Source organism: Apteryx rowi, unplaced genomic scaffold (genome assembly GCF_003343035.1).
Source record: "Apteryx rowi isolate R43461 unplaced genomic scaffold, aptRow1 scaffold_11, whole genome shotgun sequence".
In the NCBI taxonomy this organism is placed as follows: Eukaryota; Metazoa; Chordata; class Aves; order Apterygiformes; family Apterygidae; genus Apteryx; species Apteryx rowi.
The window spans coordinates 2,484,098-2,503,287 of record NW_020447308.1 but is presented as its reverse complement, the minus strand read 5'-3'; the positions used below and the strand labels follow the sequence as shown (position 1 = coordinate 2,503,287).

General features: G+C 41.9%; 1 protein-coding gene across 2 annotated transcripts in view; it reads right to left on the bottom strand.

Annotated features, from left to right (window-relative positions):
- The window catches only part of MCTP2 (multiple C2 and transmembrane domain containing 2), a 125,328-nt gene that overhangs the window by 105,318 nt on the left and 820 nt on the right, over positions 1-19,190 (bottom strand). The window contains exons 1-3 of one of the 2 annotated variants that reach the window (XM_026074894.1): positions 19,064-19,120; positions 3,143-3,242; positions 1,779-2,309 (exon numbers count right to left, since the gene is read on the bottom strand). In XM_026074894.1, coding sequence (XP_025930679.1) covers positions 1,779-2,246 — 468 coding nt within the window. In that variant the 5' untranslated portion in view covers positions 2,247-2,309; positions 3,143-3,242; positions 19,064-19,120. Of the gene's footprint in view, positions 1-1,778; positions 2,310-3,142; positions 3,243-19,063; positions 19,121-19,190 lie in introns of those variants that run through there. The other variant, XM_026074904.1, reaches the window with a different exon arrangement.

Here is a 19,190-nt window from a genome sequence, read left to right as displayed (position 1 = left end):
GACTCAGTTTAGCTGTTTAGATTTGGTTTACATCATTATTGCTTTTTTTTAAGTCACTGTAACAGCTGAGCCTAAATACAGCCACTCTCCAGTCAGCCTCATGGAGCAGAAGGGACACGACATGACAATGATAGACATAAGAAGATAAAGGGCTTTGCTTTCTTACATACACTTTCCACAAACAAGTTTAATGAACGATTTATGAGAAAATAATAACTGAACCTATGTCTCATGTAGTTTTGCACCTCTTATATACTGGGTTAGCTGTCATTGCCATTTTTCCTTCCTGAAATTGCTTACTTTTAGATAGTTATAAGAAATCAACTTTGAGACTTTCTCCTTTGCCACACTGGGTTGAAGTTAGCTAACTGGTTAAACAGTTAGTGGGAGGTGGGCCACAAAAAGGTAAGCACATACACTAACAAGACTATAGGATTTATCTCATGAAAAGAAGAACTTGAGAGATCTGCTGGGTCCAGAGTAACAGTTCCTATGGAAGTACCAGTCTCTCTCATCTACAAAACTTTCAGATATTGAGTCATATCACAAAAGCAAGAGTTGGTAACAGTTAAAAAAAGATATTCAACCTTGTAAATATTTCCCATGACAAAACAATGTCTTTGAATAGGCTAAAAATTAACGTTACAGAACTTTAACATGGACTAACAATTCACTTCAGATTCTGAATCCCACAGTGGTCACAAAGTATGTGACAGCATCCTCGCCAAATACCACCTTCACTTAAAACCACAGTAGCACTGAACATAATCTTAAACAGAGTTTAGAAAAGCTGACTGACCTGCAAAATCACTACTCCCAAAGAAAGGGATTAAATTGAAATATCTATGTTACTTTTTTGCATCTCAGATGACTAAGGAAGGCTACCATAACTGCAGCACCTAGGCTATGGGAAGATGGCCTCAAAGCAAATACAAAATTTAACCTTTTTCCTGTTGAAAACTCAACACAAAAAGATACGTTTCCACAAAAAAAATGAAACATCACATTTTGCCTACAATGCTTCAAAGCAGCCACAATTCTGACCTTCTGCCTATATTATAAAGCCATTGTGCAACTCCAAATTGAAGCATGTCGGACTCGGACCCTGATGTGCCTGCGGCACTATATCCAGCTACAGAAATACCAGCCAAAGAGGCAGGGGGAGAGGGAAGAAGGAGGGATAAGACAGGAAACGCAGAGGGAACATTTTGGTTTTGCATCTCCTCCAATTAATTACAATGCAAACCCACAGGACATCCTGGGACATGATGCTACAAGTTCAGTGCGCTCCATCACATGTTCATTTGTGTTAATTCCAGGTACAGAGTTCACCTTATTCACCCTTTCTTTCACCTCTTGTCTTCAGCTTGAGGGGGTGGAAGGTAAGTTGATTTTGTTATGACAATCCTGGTAAGCTTTCTTAACCTACAGCAAATGTATCAGACAGCAGCATATTTCAGAGCTCAGAGGACTGCAGCTGCATTTGACTTAAGTGAGCAATTTCAACAACACTGAAAAAATCAGAGGCGTCATCATCTTGACAAAATAAGAAATTGGAGTGTGAACTACAAAGGAGCATTTTGTAGCTGCAGATCAACAGAAAGAAGGTCAGAAGTAGGCTCCAAGAATGTATACGTCACATTTGGTTTATGTTCATTTTTTCCCCTTATTCATTCCTTGAGTAGGAACCTCTCCTCCATCCCTCCATAACCCAGTCCGAGTAGTGCGGCAAGCCCAAGACGGCTATTCAGCGCCTGGCCAAGACAAAAGCCACCTACCTCAGCCATCTCTTCGGTCAGGTCGCTGCTCAGACGGGCTCTCTGCAGCAGCTGGAAGAAGTCACTGCTGGATTTCCGCGTGGCCTCGCAGCCACGCACGACTTGCGTTTCCGATTCAGCCACGCTAACTGTGCGCACCGACTCCTGCCGCTTCCACTGCCAGTCCTCTCCCGCCTGCCGCAGGGAAGCGCTTCTGCCCTTCAGAGACACAAGGGAGCTGGGAAGATCGCCAGGGGAGTACGCAGACAGCACCTGAGTGCTCGAGTAGGTCATCTCTTCTTCCACGAGAGACTCTACCTTCAGCATGTCAGGCACAGACACGCTGAGGCGCCGGTCCAAGGAGTGCCTTTGCTTCCTCTCCACCATTTTGCTAGACCTTCTCCTTGTCTTCTTCACGCTCAAGTTTTGTAGGAAAGGCCTAGTTTTCTGTTTCAGAGATCCCCAAACAGATGATTTATCCAAGTCCATTGCTGCAACAGGAATCTCAGCAAAGATTCTGGTATTAAATGGCTTCAGTGATTCCCAGGGTGACTAAAAGGAATATAGGAAGAATAAAAGTCAATCACGAAAGCAAATAGCAGCTGAAGATTATGACTCATTATCTCATCTTGAAACTTTCAGTCATCTTTCTAAACAGCAAAAACAAAGCATACTGCATTAGTAACCGCTTCCAAACACAATCTGGTGGGTAGGTTTGATTATCTGGGAGGACAACAGTCAGAGCAAGTATTTAATCCTACACTAAAACGCAATGTCTGTCTACTACTTTATGATATCTAAGAGGGGAAAGGTTACATTTCTTCCTCTGCCAAGTCCTGATTTGCAAAAAATTGTGATTTATCTGATTTGAAACTGCTTCCTTTATAAAACTTACTGATGAGAGTTAGGTTAATGCCAGCATACAAAAAACGCTTGCAAAGCTGGCACGCAGAACTTAAAACACAAAGAAAATATTAGGTATCTCTAAAAATGTTAAACAGGGCAAACACCACCACCACTTGGGACACAAAGAAACATTTTTGCAAATATGTTAACAATTTTTTTATTGTATATAGTTTTTTATAAGTTTTCAGCCACCTTAGCTAAATAAATACTTTACTAGTGAGAAAGTGAATAGCAAGTACTCCTTTTATCAAAATCATGAATTTTAATCCGTTCCAACTTTTTACATCAATTTTTTCTCATAAGGAACGCAGTCTGAAGAAAGGACAAAATGAAGAAAAACGAGGACAAAAACAGATGGAGGGAATCACTTATGGATTTTGAAAACCTGCTGGTGGACTCTTGTCTCTGAGTTGATTCATGTTAAACATTGATACAGTAGTAAGGAACAAGAAGAAAGGAGCTAAAACAAAATCACCTACTGTATCTGCATCGTATGGGAACGGTCAAATGGATGGTCCTGTTCACAGCAGTATCCTCACAGAGTCTTTCGTAGTCACCAGCTGAGCAACCATCGTTCTTCTGCGAAGCAGAGACAGTCAAATCATCACAGCCTCCTTAAGAAAAAAGCTGAGGAACCCTGCAGATTGACTCCTTTGCAGTCCCAAAGATGCACACACATGCAGCCTACAGTATATACATCAATCTTTAGAAACATATAAGCTTTAACTGCATGATTACTACTTCCAAAACTCATAGCCCATTCACATTCTAACAAGTCCACAGTTGACCAGAAATGACGTGTCCCAACATTATCCTGAGCACTAAGGCAAACAGAACAGACAACAGAAATACAACTGTCGGATAAACTCAAATAGAAAAAACAAAGTCTGCGCTCAAACAGATCTACTCTTAGGTCTCACGAATTTGAATGAGGTTTAAGCTACTTGTACAGCCAGTTACTTAATAACTTATTTTAATAATTTTATGACTCTCCCTACCATAATAGTTGCAGACTGCTGAGGCATCTACAAAAAAAGCACTGCTTTAACTGCATTACTATATAACTACTGTACTACTATTTAACTAAAGCTGCACAATCCTCCCCCATAGTCATAATTATATTGGTACATAAGCGCTTGATATCAGCATAGCTATATTCCATACAAATAGTACGCTGTAATGGCACTACTTACATTCACATGCCAGTAACTAATGTTGCTCGCGTAGAAAGGGATGCTTGTCTAGCTATTATCAGCTAAACGCAGCATTTTCACCTCTAGCTCCAGTAGTTAGACCCAGGATCAAAATACACATGGACAAACTGAAGTTATCTTTCCCTCATGGCTTCATTGAGAAGAATGCTTTCTGCACCTCACGGATGAGCTGAAGCACAGAGAGATAGGGGACTCCCTTTTCTGACTGTCCCTCAGGGTGAGGGTACCAAACAGTCCGACTTACCGGGGAAGAGAAAAGAAGCAAACGTGCACCCCGATATATCTGTCCACAGGTGGAGGGCCTCCCGCACCAAAGCCGGCACACAAAGCCCAGCGCAACCTCGGAGGAGACCTGGCTCAGGTTGCTCTCTTCGGCTTATAGCTTTCACTTGGACTCTTTCCTCTTTAAATAAAAATTTGATGAGGAAGCCACAGGCTTTCTTGGTAGTGTTACGTCATACGCTAATAACAGAAATTATTATATTAAATGCGTTTGCACAAAAACATTCCAAAACAGCACTGATGGGACTCATTTAAACAACTCATCTCCTGCCAAGGCTTTCTGCCTTGCTTGCTTGCATGCTCAGAAACCTGCTAAAGTCAAGGCGTAAATAAGGCAGGACCAGCTCCCAGTATCCACGTCCCAAGGTTTCCTGCTCTTTTCCTGTTATTCTCCACCCCTCTCATTTTGACAACCCGCCGCTGCCTTTTTTTAGTTTGTTTGCTTTTGAGATTTTGTCACCTAGCAGCAAGCCAATTCCTATAGCTTTTTTCCCATTAAATTCCCCCACTGACATTTTTCATACTGGAAATGCACAGTCAGCAAGGATGCTGGAGGGACCGTACTGTATCTCGGAGTCCCTAGTGACATCTAACAAAGTATGGCCAGACTCTTCCCCACGCCAGACAATCACAGCGGGGAAAAGGAAAAAAAACAGGGAGCAAAGTCTCTGGGTTTTGGTCAAGACAGCAAGGGTGGCTCCAGCTACCTGCTATCTTCCACCTGTGGATCTATATACCTGCACCTCCCGCTGCAATTTTAACTTTCATTCTCTAAATATGGCACTGCTACGACAGGGACTATGAAGGCAGGCAGCAATCCAGCACCGGCTTTCTGGGGATATTTTGGGCCACAACACCATGCACTCACACGTGCAACCATCGCTGCTAATCAAAGCACCAAGCTCCCGCGAATGCTAAAGTCTCACTGGTAAACTGTCTCTGCTTTCTTTCAACACCAATTTCTCCCTGCTTCTGCTCACCATGCTGAGCAGCACCAACAGAAAAGCACAATTTTGAAGAGATCAAGTTCTCCATTGCTTGCAAAAAGCACAGTTTGAGCCCCAACTCCTGCCCTCCTTATCTGTCACAGGCCAGTCGTTTTCCCTCGACCTTGCACGGCCTCAGAAGTTCAGTGCCAACGGTATCAGTGAACGTCCTCTAAGCAACCACAGCAAAAAGCGTCCTTTGCTAAAGTCCAAGTACGGCCTCTTTACTCTTTCCTTCCATCAGTGACACATCATAACAGAGCTTCAAASAGTTTATGCACAAAAACCACTTCCTGTTAGCAATTTTAACTTTGTTGTTTTAATTTAATTGCATAGCTCTCTGTTCTTATGTAATGAGAGAGGCTTAAAAAGGCATTTTTTAACGCATCTTCTTCACCCTAGTCTTGAATACGCTGCTAAATCACAGATGCTTGGAGTGATCTATATGTTTTAATCTCTTCCTTCAGAGAGACCACTTTTGACTGCAGGTGCTATCTTTATCATATCCTTCTCTGGCGGTTCTGCTCTTCTTTTGAGGGGTACAGGGACTGAAAGGAAAGGATTAGCAACAGAAAAAAATGGTCACAGCTCATGATCTGACTGACATAACACATTTTTAGCATTTTATCCTCCCTGAAGTATCTTTTAACTATGGCCCTTGGGATTTTTTTTGTGTTTGGATCCCTCTCACCATAATATCCAGAGATAGTCTTTACTAAGCTCACTGCTTTCTCCCTTAAGTGGTTATAGGGTTTAGAGCTGAATGGTTTAAGATGTTATAACAGGTGGTTTTAAGGGGTATTTCAAAAGTCTTTGAAAGTCTAGAAAAAGCATTCTGCAATTCTATTTCACTTACTGTCTTGTCAAGAAGCCAGAAAAGCCACTAGTGAGAAATACTGCAAGACACTCAGAACACACTATACGAGTGCACAATATTGCTAAATAAACTGCAAACAAAACCAAACTGATGTACACATCATAATTTCAGGAATACATTGTCCTTCTTCACTCTAAGTAATCATTTTCTGCATATCCAGGAGAAGTGCATAATGCTCTTTGAAATAACCCCYGAAATGTTCCCTGCTAAAGCTTTTAAGAAGTGCCCTCAAAGGCAGTAAAAAACAAAAATGAGCCTAAGAACACAGTTATTACAACTTTCATAAATCATGGCAATCTTTATGTTCAATTTACTTATCCAATGAAAGTGAAAACGCAGGGTCAGCCTGCCTGCTATCTATCTCCATAATGCACAATTAAGTCTGTATGTTCTCAGCCGTAACACTATCCAACATTTAAACCAACTGTATGTGCTTGGGCATTATTTCTATAGCAGATCATACCAAGTTCCCCAAATTTTCCTCATGACCATGTCTAGAACCTCAAATACAAATAATTTACTAAGAGCTGAATTTTTTTTAGAGAAGAGAAATCTGTTTCCTTCCTTGAAATAGCTTATTTCACTAACTTATCTGGAAATACAGTCTCTTTATGATAAGCATCATTAACCGTAGAGATAAGGAAATATCCGTACATCCAAACAAAGCAATCCTTTGTTCAGAGTTTCCAGTTTATCCCTGAGCATTCCAAACCCAGTGCCACTTACACTCATATATGTCATTTAAAAGAAAACCACACACTTTACCAAGGGCGGGTAGATTATTAGCACCTTCAAGTGTTGTACATCCTCTGTAGGAAAAAAAAACCCTCCAAAATGAAATGCTGACATAGGTGGGCCTGAAGCTATGCCTCTTTGTGCAGGATCACATAGCTAACAGGGTCACTGATCTAGAGACCTACATCGCAATGCTGAAAAGGTGATACAAACTTTTCTTCCTGCAACTGTGTCCTACAGCACAGGGTAAATACCTGAGCTTAAATTTGCTTGGGCACCAGAAAAAAAAAAAAAAAAGTCTAATCTCAGTCAGATTCTGCATGAGCTAATTACTCTGGGGAAATCAGTGTTAGAATTATGTTTAGCGCTAACAAGCACTGCTGAAGTGTAGCTAACATCTTAATTGCATAGGTGACTGGCTGCAAAAGCAGGGTCATTTCTTGGCGAGCTTCCAAGTCCTGCAATTATATTTAAGCTTATGCTTCCCTCCTAGGTCTCCAAATGATGCAAGACCATTGTTACAGACTCTACTACTCTACTGTTACAGATTCATCTGCAAAGCGTACTGGGATGCTTAATGTGGAGAAAAAAAAGCACATGAGATATTGAAACCAGACACAACACAGTCCTTTGCTTCGAGCTGGCCTGTTGCTGTTGACCCAAATTAGTGCAAGTGCTACATAAAAGGCAACTTCTGTATGCTTCAATGCTTGAATGGAAATAAAGTGACCAAAAGAAAACAGCCTTATTTTATTGATGTTATGTAGAAGAAATCTGCAATCTTTGCAGGTCATAAATAATACCAAGGACAAATATCAAGCTTAAAAAAAACCCATTTATTTGATGCAGTTAATATCAGCACCTTGAATGAGATTTTTTTCAATTGTTTTTGTTGCCCCTAAATCTGCCACAGATCCCTGTGTTTTTAGACCGCAGGCTTTTGCATCCCTTGCTTGGATTTTTGTTTCTATTGGCTCAAATTTCACAAGTTCCATCTTTGACAAATGCATGAAGTGAGCACACATCTTCCTCCACTTTTAACACGAGAGGAACAAGGACATCCTAACTCCTTGGAGACTCTTTTGCACAATCTGGAGAGTTTTTTTCTCAACAGTTATGAGCAGACAGTAACTATGAGAAGTAACAAAACAACCAGCTGCTACAAGCAGCTTAAAATAGCATCTGATAGTGAAAGTTACTGAAAAAAACTGCACCTGCCTCCAGCTTCTAAAAGTATTGCTTTCATTTTTTGCTGTGTATTCTAAAACAGAAAAAAAAAATGATGAGTATGTAGTGGGGAGATGAAGGAGGAAGTGTTTGGGTGTATTTTCATAAAAACATTTCACAAGTTCCTTCCATTCTTTCTGCTTCCTTCCAAATAGCGTAGCTTGTGATCGTACCTGTGCGAGCCAGGCGGCCTCCTTCATTCTCAGTCTAATCAACAGGACTGCATCAAGCGGCACACTTGAATACGATCTACACGATGCAGTCACGCCTGCCAAGCTTCAGACCGCTTCAGGGACACTGATGCATGAAGATCCGCAGTAGGGGGACTGTGCCTGTTACACCCGACTCCGAAAAAGACACCGGAGCAGCTCCTCTTGGAAGATACTGTGCCACGTGCTGAGATGAAGCAGGGAGCATCTTTAYTGTTGACTATACCTACTTCCTAGGTGGCCTTCACTGCTCCCAGCCACGCAGTGATCCCCAGGAAGGGTGGTCCCTAGAGCAATGTCCCTCCACRAGCAGGGAAAGAGGAGAAAAGCTGATGAGCAGCAAGGTGAAGAAGTGATRTGGGAAGGCAGCAGCTACTGGCAGGGTTAAGAGCAAGACGGAGAGGTCTAGAATAAACAGGAAAAGGGGAGCTTTATCTGGGCTCCCGTGACGGAGCAGGACAAGCTCAGAGGAGAGGCAGGGCTGGACGTGTTAAGGAGCTGGCACCCGTCTGAAGGAGCTCCGGGGGGCAGAGGGGGATTCGGCACAGCAGCTTCCTCCCTGCTCACTCTCTCCATCCCTCTTCACCTCTTTTGTAACAAAAAGTGTATTTTTATAACAGAAGGTGCACACAAATAATCCCTTTTCGTAACTCTCAGGGAAAACAAACCGAGGAAGGAAATGGGACACATTTCCACAGGAGGCCAAATAAGCCAGTGCCTCTTACTAGCACTTCAGTCACACATTTACCAAAAAAGAAGTTTGCATTTGTATGTAAATTACTTGTGTATGTGCCAACATTTCTCCCTAAATAGCTACCATTAATGACAAACTACATATCAAAACTCAGTGGCTGAAAGGGAAAGATCTATTAAAAAGCTCTGCGTGTTTCTTTATTTAACAACAATATATCAAACTGGCATAAACAGAGCATCTCTGATCAGCAGAAATGACCTGATGCTAACTTGGAGTGAACAGGACAAAAGACTGCGACTAAGTGGTTATATTTTGCCCTCTTTTCRTCTTTATTACAATATGCTGCCCTTTCCAACAAGTTGCATGGCATAGGTGAGGGCCATAGCTTTCAGTGAAAGTCAAGTACACAGAGAGTTCAGATTACTTCGAATCTGTTGACCTGCAAAATTAAATGTCCTTTCACATTTAACATCTCCACATGGTTTGGGTGTATCTGTAGATTAAATGACCTCTCTTAATTCACAGAGGCAGGGGAACAAAGGCAACCGCCCCCAAAGAAAATAGGGGTTTGGGTGTTGTAGCAGATCACTGAAGAAGGGAATTTCATCAGTAACAGCCCTCATCTGTACGAACCACAAGTTGTCTTGCAGCAAATCACTGCATTTAGGTCTTTGGCATTGCTGGTGCAGAAGAAAAGGGGACAGGAAAAGCTGCATAGAAGCAAAACCCTGAGGGAAGCTTTCAGTGGGGCCAAACATTTGCAGGTTGCAGTGTGACACAACCCACAAGCAACATGCAACTGGTTAACAGCACAGCGATGGGTGATGAACAGACAGCAAAACCAGAAGTGAAATGGAGTCTGGGAGAAGCACAGGGAAGTTCAAATGAAGAACAAAACATACTTGGAGAGAAAACAACAACCTATTCCTCAGTGCGTAACAACAAAGCAGCCACCAGATTCTCAACCCAGAGGGCATTTAATCATAGCCACAATAAATCTGTTTCTGACCTCCAGGTTATAACTCTCATAAACAAAGGTTTATTTGGAGGGAGGAAAAAAAACCCCTCCTTGTCACTGATGTGTTTTTCTAGGTCAGCATTGCTGGAAGATGCACAATATTTCTTAAATCTCCAACAGATCAACTATGGGTACGCAGAAGTATTGCATGCTGTTGTTCCTSTAAAGTTCCCTACTTCAACTTTTTTCAAAATACAAGAACACGTTAGTGGGCTTCACTGACCCTCAGCTACTCCAGAAGTCAAGTAAAAATATCCTGAGATAAGACACTGACAAAAATAGTGAAGCACAAGCGCATTATTGTTAGGGAATATCTCCTGAAAATAAAGACCTTCAAAAGTCATGATTTTGCATTCACTGAATAAACAGTGATGAGGATGAGAAAGGGGAAAAAGACAATTTTAGGGGAAATTCTAACAATCAGCAATGAGCTATGATTTTAAAGAAGACAGTAGTTTAAATAATAAGAATAAATAAGAATAAATAATAAGAATAAACTAAGTACATGGCTAACCTCAAAGTTTGTCAGCAAAACACCAAATCTGATAACAAACAACGAAGATGAGAGTTGCATATAAGCTAATTGTTAACTTTAAGACAACTTCTCTTGCTTATGCCAGCTAGACTTTTGGGTGTGTTAGACTAGCAATAGCAAGACTCTACTACATCACAGAAAAGCAAGCAATTGCATCTGTGGCATAGCTCCATCCTCATCCTGGACTAAAGGGGCTTCATCCTGCTTATTCCTAGCTGCAACTCTGGTGAATAAATTGCATCCTGGACAGTACCTTAGTGGTTTAAGATGAAGTCAATTTATGCAACTAAAACCAGTTCTGTAAACATTGCTCTCAAAGGCGTGACAGTAAAACGTTCAGTACACAAGTAGCTGGATAAACCTAATGGTTCCTTTGAATTCTTTCTTCCTTTTTTTTTTTTTTTCCTCCCAACTGTAGAGAAATGAAACATATGCCAGCATGGGGGTCTCTAAATGCTACTCATTTCTCACAGAAGAGAGCCAGCTTTCAGAAACTGATTTATCTTTCCGTTCACCATTTGAGTTTACAGCTCAGGCTCTTGGCACTAGAAATATTCATCTGGTCTCTGGGCTCTGTTACAGCCTGATTTTCCCAGTAAGAAGGTCAGATAAAGATGGTAAATTTAATTCATATTCATTAGTAATTACATGTTGACACTTCTCAAGTCTCAACACCCGGGTTTCACTTCACTGAAATTGAAGGCCCCAAATACTGACATCATTTTCGAGAAACTCATCAAGTGYGATTCTGGTAATTGTTAGAAGTTGGAATTAAAAAGGTCAAGAAAAAAAAAAAAGAGTTCACTGCCATCCCATACAAGGATTAATTTTAAGTGATCCATTCAGCATTTTAGCTGCAGTGATTCAGAAAGCCTCAGCTCTATAGTAAAGCCATATGGTCTTATCAACTCTGATGCCTTCCAGTAGGTGATGTAATCAGAAAAGCTCCCCAAAATGGTACCTTTGATGAGTCACGATGACACCTCTTTTGCTCGCATTTGATCAGGTAATTTTAAATCCACTTTCAGCTCTTCTAAGATATTTGGCTTATATGACAGACCTGATCTAATGTTTTTGATTTTGTGCTCTCTCTGCCCTCAGGTTAGTTACAGGTAGCTTTTTTTGTTGGAATTACGGTCCATGGAATTTGACTGGCATTATGGTCACTTGCTCTGATGTTATGGACAATTTTCTTCCTGTTTCTAACCCAGAATTTCCCAAAATATTCTTTGGGGTGGGATGAGATCCTGGGCAGACAGCCCTTGGATCTCCCTGGTACAGCCATTCTCACATCATGCAGAACCGACTGCTGTTGCCATCGCCCCAAGCTGGGGCTAAGGTGGGTACCACGCGGCAGTGCTCCATCGCAGCACCCGCCTCACTTGGACAACGCAATTCTCATTTACACCACCCTTAAAAGCCTTTTGGGGAAAGGGGGAAGGGGGAAACATACCCCACCATTTGAGGAACACTGATAAGGACCATCAGTAACAGCATTATTCATTCTTGCTGCACGCCATTCAAAGGATGGGATGAACATCTTACCTGCTGGCAGGGGACACCTAAAGCTCAACATAGAAGTATTTTAAGTGCAGTTCAGGAGACGTTCCATTCAGAGTTAGAGTTTGCTGGGTTTTGTGCCATTTCAGTCACATGAGACTGACAAATCGTTCATCTTACGTGAAAATAAGGATGCAAATCCTAGGTTCAGAGRGCTCCCAGCAGTCTGTGCTATATCCAAGTTATAGACCCACAAAGAGGTTAATTCACATCCAAATCAAAATTTGATTCTGAAAAACTGTGAACACATTACACAGTCCTTAAAAACACCCTAGTCCCGATTCATCGGGGTAAATTTGCCACAGTCAGGGTGGGGTTAAGTTTGTTAYGCTTTTAAATACCTTCCCTTCAGCATATAGGTAGCTCCTTTCTCATGCTGCCCAACTTGCTCATTTGTAGAATTAGCTTTTTTTTAAAAAAATACTCATTTCAGGTATGCATAGCTCCATGTAGGGTATTTCAGAACAGAGCAAACTGACCAGTTCACTTCTCATTTTCATGCCACATTCATAGATTCTCAGACTAACCTTTAAATGTAAGAGTTATGACTACCTAGCTCATCATCACAAAGGAAATCCAGAGTTTATCAATAGTCAACTTTTAGTTCTGGTGAATGCTAAAAAAGGCATTTTAATTCAGCTAATATCATTACACTATCTCCTGTATTTCTTTATAGATTACATCACATAGCACTCAAACAAAACTTTTATTATAAATGCCAACCAAAACCTTTCAAGATGTAGTAACATATATTATGCATCTCAAAACAGGGACTGCTTACAATTAACTACATTAGGAGGTTTTCTGGTTCAGAAAAATTCTGTACCTAAGGAGATCAATGTTTTATCTTTTTCAGCTTTCATTTGATTAGTATCAAAGGCTTGACGGAATTTTTGCTACATGTTCCTATGAGGTATCCAGGGTGGTTTGGTAGATATTGGGAACCAGAAGCCTTCCTGAATTGGAAGAAACAGGCCTCAACTCAAATGGCTTCCGTTAGCTTGTAATGAGTTTTGAATCACATCTTAAATTAGAGTTTTATTAAGTTACACATAATGAAGCCACTTACAAATTAAAAAAGCAAAACAAAACAGTCACATCCCAAACCATAATGGTGTTACCAGTTAGCAGGATTTGAATTTGGGTAGTGATCATACCCTCTAAAATTACTAAAATCAATTCAAAATAGAACTTCTATGAAATTCACTAGGATATATAACCGGGATTAGATGCCTGAGGATTTAAAAAAAGACAAAGCAAGAAAACACTACAGTTAAGYGTTTCCATGTACTAGAAACATGGATCAAAGCCTGTTATTGAATGAATGTTAATGATTTGTCATTTGGTTCTGCAGATGTTTCTCATGAGAGGGGCAGCAAAAAACATTCCACTTGAAATCCAGGGAAGCAGAGACAAGGAGCTGAGTTATGTTACTTTATTCATTTGGATATTTTTATTTGAACTTCTCAAAATCAATAGGTTCAACAAAATTTTGCTCTAAAGGAAACTGGTATCAAATAAAACTTCAATGAACAGAACACCATAATCCATTCTCACCTAACCCAAATGAGCCAGATTTTTTAATTTTTCCACAACTATGACGACATGAGCTCCTAAGAGCATCTATCTGCCCTACCCTCACTGACACCTCCAGGTCATCTCCACCTCTTGATCAATGGCGTTAGAGACAGATGACCGTCCAACTAAACTGGCACAGTCATCTTATTTTCATCCATCTCCATTAAGAGATTATCAAAGATCTCATACCCTATCCAGGCCAAAACTTAATTCTAGAGTAGGTCTTATCTATTTAAGAGCAAATAAGAATAAAAGCACATGTCTGTAAGCCCAAAAGAGACCACAGCACAGCTGCTGCATCTTAATTTATAATGTTACAAGGAGCTGGAAATCTTTACTTTCTAAATTAGATCTTATCTCTGATTATGAACGGAGCAAAGCTATGTAATTCCAGGAATTTCCAAAACAAAGTCTGTACAAAACTAAAGCTTCCAGGAATGCAGAACATACTTCACACATTACAAACATAGTCCTTAGGAACGGGCAACAGGAAGAATTGTCAAGGGTACAAGTACTTTCCAGAAAGGAAGGATATGAATAAGATCTCCCCTTTTTTTTCACCCCCTCCCCCCCCGGCCCAAAAGGCAAACAAAACAAGATTTCAAAACCCACATTACTATTTTGTTTGCATTTTAGCAAGATGTTCTTGTGGGAAAGAGAAAACAACCTAGCGAAGGAGCATCTGTGTAAATACACATGCAAAAGGCACCCACCACAGAGCGCAGAAAAACCACCCTCCCTGTTATTTGGCTCAAATTCTCGCCATAGACTAACCAAGAAACAAAAAGAAAGTGTTCGAGCTAATTATTTTGCAACGAGGACCATCAAAGCTTGAGGGCTGCCGACAGGCTATCCTGCAGACCAAAGGTCGTCCTGCAGCGCATCCTACCGAGCCGCGCAAGGGCCCCGTCTACCCAAAGGGAAGTCTGGGAGGCTACACCACCACGCTGGAAGCTTTCCAGCACAAATTCAATACACAGTCTTGATGGCTCCCGGCTGAAAAGCCTGTTTTCCTTAGACGCTGAGCAACTGAAGCTGCGCACACGCACTTTGCAACAATCAGTCCTGATGCAAGGGTTAACAGGAGGAGGCATAAGTTGCAAAAATGAAGGTTTGGAAAAAAARAAAAAAAAAAAAGCACCTTGCACCTACAGGTTAGCATTCTGCTTCTGCACAGATTACCAAAAATAAGCCTCCTTCAGAAAAAAATACAGCACGGACTTAAGAAACAAAATCAGAAGATCCTCCRTATTTTCACACAATAAGCTAATTCTTTCAGAAGTGACAAAACAATGAAGGTTTGGAGTTGTGATGTGGCCTTGCAAAACACCAGATCAACGTGTGTTTTTAACCCCAGGTCATGAGGAGTAAAGTAACTGCAATTTTAAGGAAATACAGTATTAGGTATGCTGTTTATGGCAGTTTTTCCCCTAAGCTTGAATATTAGTTACATATATGTTACATTCACCAGCTTTGAACTGTTTTGGACAGAGAAGTGGTGATTTGACAAAAACCTATCCAAACTTTCAGCATATATAGCATATAAGTGCAGTGCATCATACCAAATGTCCATTGAGCCCAGCAAGCTGCCTCTAACACTGACCAAAAATGATGCTCAGGAAAAAGAATATAAGGCCAGAAAATTATATAGTAATTCTATGCTCAAAACACCCTGCTGGTTTCCAGGAATGTGTGATTTAGAGGCTTTCTCAGATAGAAATTGCATCTGCGTCTTTGCAACAAATAGTCCTTGCAGACCTTTTGCCCATGAATTTGCCTAACAACTTTAAAAATTAATCTACACCTTAAGCAACAAGAACATCCTTTGGTAATGAGTTCCAAAGATAAATTAGGCTTGCATAAAACAGCATTTCCTTTTATTGAAAAGTACTTTTTTTTTTCATTTACTCTCAGGCCTAAGAGATCTTGAGTTATGTGAAGTAATGATTAATTGTTCTCTATTTGCCCCATATTACTTAGATTTTGTCTACTTCTGTCATATCCCTCCCAGTAATTCCTCTTAATTAAGAAGTCCTGATATCAAGGTGCCTAGTTAATAACRTACCATCAGGGCATCTCAACTGGGGCACAACAGGCACACTTTTTTTTTTGTGGGGGGGGGGGGGGAGATAATTGAATTGTCTGAATTTACAACGTATTGCAAAAAAATAAAAGTCCAAAATGCTTCCAGGAGCATTTCAAGAAAAGTTAATTGCTTAACACATTATTTCTCACAGTCTTATCATTAGGTGCCAGTGACCATAATTTTTCAGCTGAAAGAACAGGTGAAAGGGTTCACAATTTCCCTCRGATTGATTACGGAGCTTTTCTAAAGGACAGCATTTTTTTGATAAACTATAAGAAAATTAGTAATTCCAAAAACTTTCAAAAATATATAGCAAGAACTTGCTGTATCGGCGCAAAGTGGCTACGTGGTAAATTAATGCAAATTAAGTTGCACGCCTTCAAGCATCTGTGCCAGGGCAGAGAGGCGTGCTTGCAACGCGGGTGGAGATAGCCAAGGTAGCTTTAGGCCGTGGTGTCCTCAGTATATCTTGGGCAGACTAAACATCTGCAGAGCCTCAACCCTTGTATGATAGCCACAGCAAATGGAGCACGTCTAACAGATGAAGTCTACATTAACAAGGCTTCATTATCATTACCTAAATTAGATCAAAACTGTCTGCCCACACAGCAATCACCCCACTCACTGGCAATGCTGGTAAACCTGTAGTTACACCCAAACTAATTCCCAAAGCATGTAATAAGGTGATCGATCCAACACAGGAGACGTGGCCCAGCATCTCTGCAGCATCTCGCGTGTGATCCCACAGTCTGCCGTCAGGACCCTCGTGCAGAACGCAATGGGAAGGTAGCCTTCACAGGAATAAAGTCTAAATTATTGAGAAAAACAAATGCCTAAGTACCAACATGCCCTCCACTGCAATCGTTTGATTTTATAGCACTGTATGTTCGATGTGAAATCGGTGCCTCTGCTGGGCACCCGTGCTTCCAACAGCCTCACAACCCTGCCAAGGCTACCTTCGTTGTGAGGAACGGTCCCCCGGGACCCAAACACGTGACACATCGCAGGGAACAGTTTGGGGAAAAGAATGTTCCTTTTGCTTAAAAACAAGCTTCTAAGTATATTACCTAACAAATACAAATGGAAGTAAAATGGGAAGATGGGAAGGATGCCAACATAAATCCTCCAAGTCTGAGGATATCAGGAACAAGCTTCCCCTCAAGAATGTAAACAGCATGGAAGAAAGGCAGAGTGTTTTTAGCGTGTTTAGTTCTCCTCTCCGAAGGCCCCGGACAGCAGCGCTGCTGCAGGCAAAGGGACCTGGGCTAGCGCAGAGCTGCTGAGAGGCACCATGCCACCACACAGCTCCTCGGGAGACCAAAATTCAGCATCTCCTCCTAGTTTTTGGACCAAGCGACCAAGACCAATAAAACCTGACCTTCTCGTAGAAAAACAACAGAAGTTGTTACATCCGAGTCCTGTACAAATTTCCTCACTGCTGGGGGAGGCCTCATGGCCACTTTCAGGTATCAGTAAGAAGTTACTTTCAGAGATGACAATGCAGGCAAATTGGTATGATTTAGACTAAATCACTACAGACACACAAATACTGCCCAAAATCTCGGTGGGAAGACCCAAGAGACTTCCTGGGATGAGGCTGTATCCCTCTGCCGCGATCACCCCAGCACCCGCCACAAAGCCAGGCCAGATCCCAGCTTCATCCCAGGCAGCAGCGAATCCCTGTTAACTTCAGCATTCAAAGCATAACTCGGCACCTCCTCAGGAGCACTTCTTGCCTGAGCAGGTACATTTTGAATAATTACCTGTTCAAGGAAGAGGAATTTCATCAGTGCAGTTGGTTGGAAACCAGCTGCTTGCGTTACTAAATGCAAAAGCCACCAGGAAGAGGCTTGCAGCGAATCTGATCCAGTTAGGGTAATAATTACCTTGAGCGAACACTTCCGCCCTTGACTAATGTATTGTGCCCTGGTCAAAGAAGGGATGAATACAGGAGCCCACCTGCCATTTAGGTGCCCGGCTTCACCTGCCATCAGCTAAAGTGGTGCCCCTCCTCACACTTTTGTTATTTAACATCTTTATTTAAATACACACACAAACTGTTTTTCAGCTTCTCTGGTACCATAATCAGCACTAAAATTGCTTTCTAAAACCACAAGACTTTTTATGAGAAAAAAGGGACCAAACATGTGAGAACTAAAATGAAAATTTCCTCCTTGCATAATCTTGAGTTTCTCTTCCCACAGTTACAGCAAAGTAAAACTATATATCCTGAATCCATCTTCAGACTACACCATACAAGAAAAGTTTATTTGCTTTATGATAAGCTATTTTACAATGGTAATGAACAACAACAAGAAATCAAACAACTTCATTACTCATGCATCGACACCTAAAAATACCCAATTGATAGTATCTTATGAAAGAGAAATAAAATCACTGCAAAATACCTGATAAATTCCACAGCTTAATCACTGAAAGCTAATACAAAAATATCAAGGTGAAAAGTTTTATGTTCTTACTGCCACGTGTAGTCACTCAGCTTACAGCGCTTTGAACAACTGATACTCATAAAGTCAAGGGCCAGCTCATTTCTTGCCAGCTAGTTGTGCTATGCTAACGTTACTGGTAAACTAGACCGTTTCTCATTACAGAATCACAAAACAGTTGAGTCTGGAGAAGACCTTTAGAGAGCTAGTCCAACCCCTCCGCCCGTCATTACAAGCACGTGGACAGGTTTTTTTTTTTTTTTTTTTTTGGGGGGGGGGAGGATTATGGGTTATTTCTTAAATTTTCCCTAAAAACATCCCTTAAAAAAAGAACTGTGTGTGAATGCTTGCTTTCTTTTGGGGGGCGGGGGGTGGTTCTTAAGTGTCTTTTCCTTAGAGTCAGGAATAAGCCAACTCGACTGAAGTAAGCAGGTATACATGTGCATAGATCAGTTCAGCCCAACGGGGTTGGGAAAGGAGAGGCAGCTGGATTTCTTCGGTGCAGTTTTCTCATAGAGGAAAAACTRTTCCCACATATCCGAACATTTCGGTCTGAGCGTCTTGCCCAGCACCACTACGGCAACATAGAGCAAAGCACTGAACCGCTAAGAGCAAGCTAGAGTCTGCCACCACGAACTTGCTTCTCCCGGACACCCGGGAAAGGCAGAACAGCGTCTGACAGCGATTTGGCCGGCACGGAACAAATCCACCGCGTCCCCGGAAAACCGCACAAAAACTGCACCCGCGCAACCAGCTCCGATCTGTCTTTTAAGGGGAAATTCACGCTGCATTTAAAGCAACGCGAGGCATCGAGCACCAAAACAGGCGCTGAGAAGACGCAGCGAGCGCAGCTGCAGCCCGTCCCCGCACGAGCGGGCAGAGGAGCCTCCTCCGGGAGAGCGAAGCGAGCGAAAACCGCGCTGCCGGCGCAAGGGCGCCGCGCCCGAGTTACCTGCCAGTGCGGCGGAGGCCGCGGAGCCCCCGCGCTTCCCCGCCTCGCCGCCGCTCGACAGCCGCGCTCCGGCCGCCCCCGGGCGGCACCGGCACCGGCACCAGCACCGGCCCCGCGGCGGAGCCCG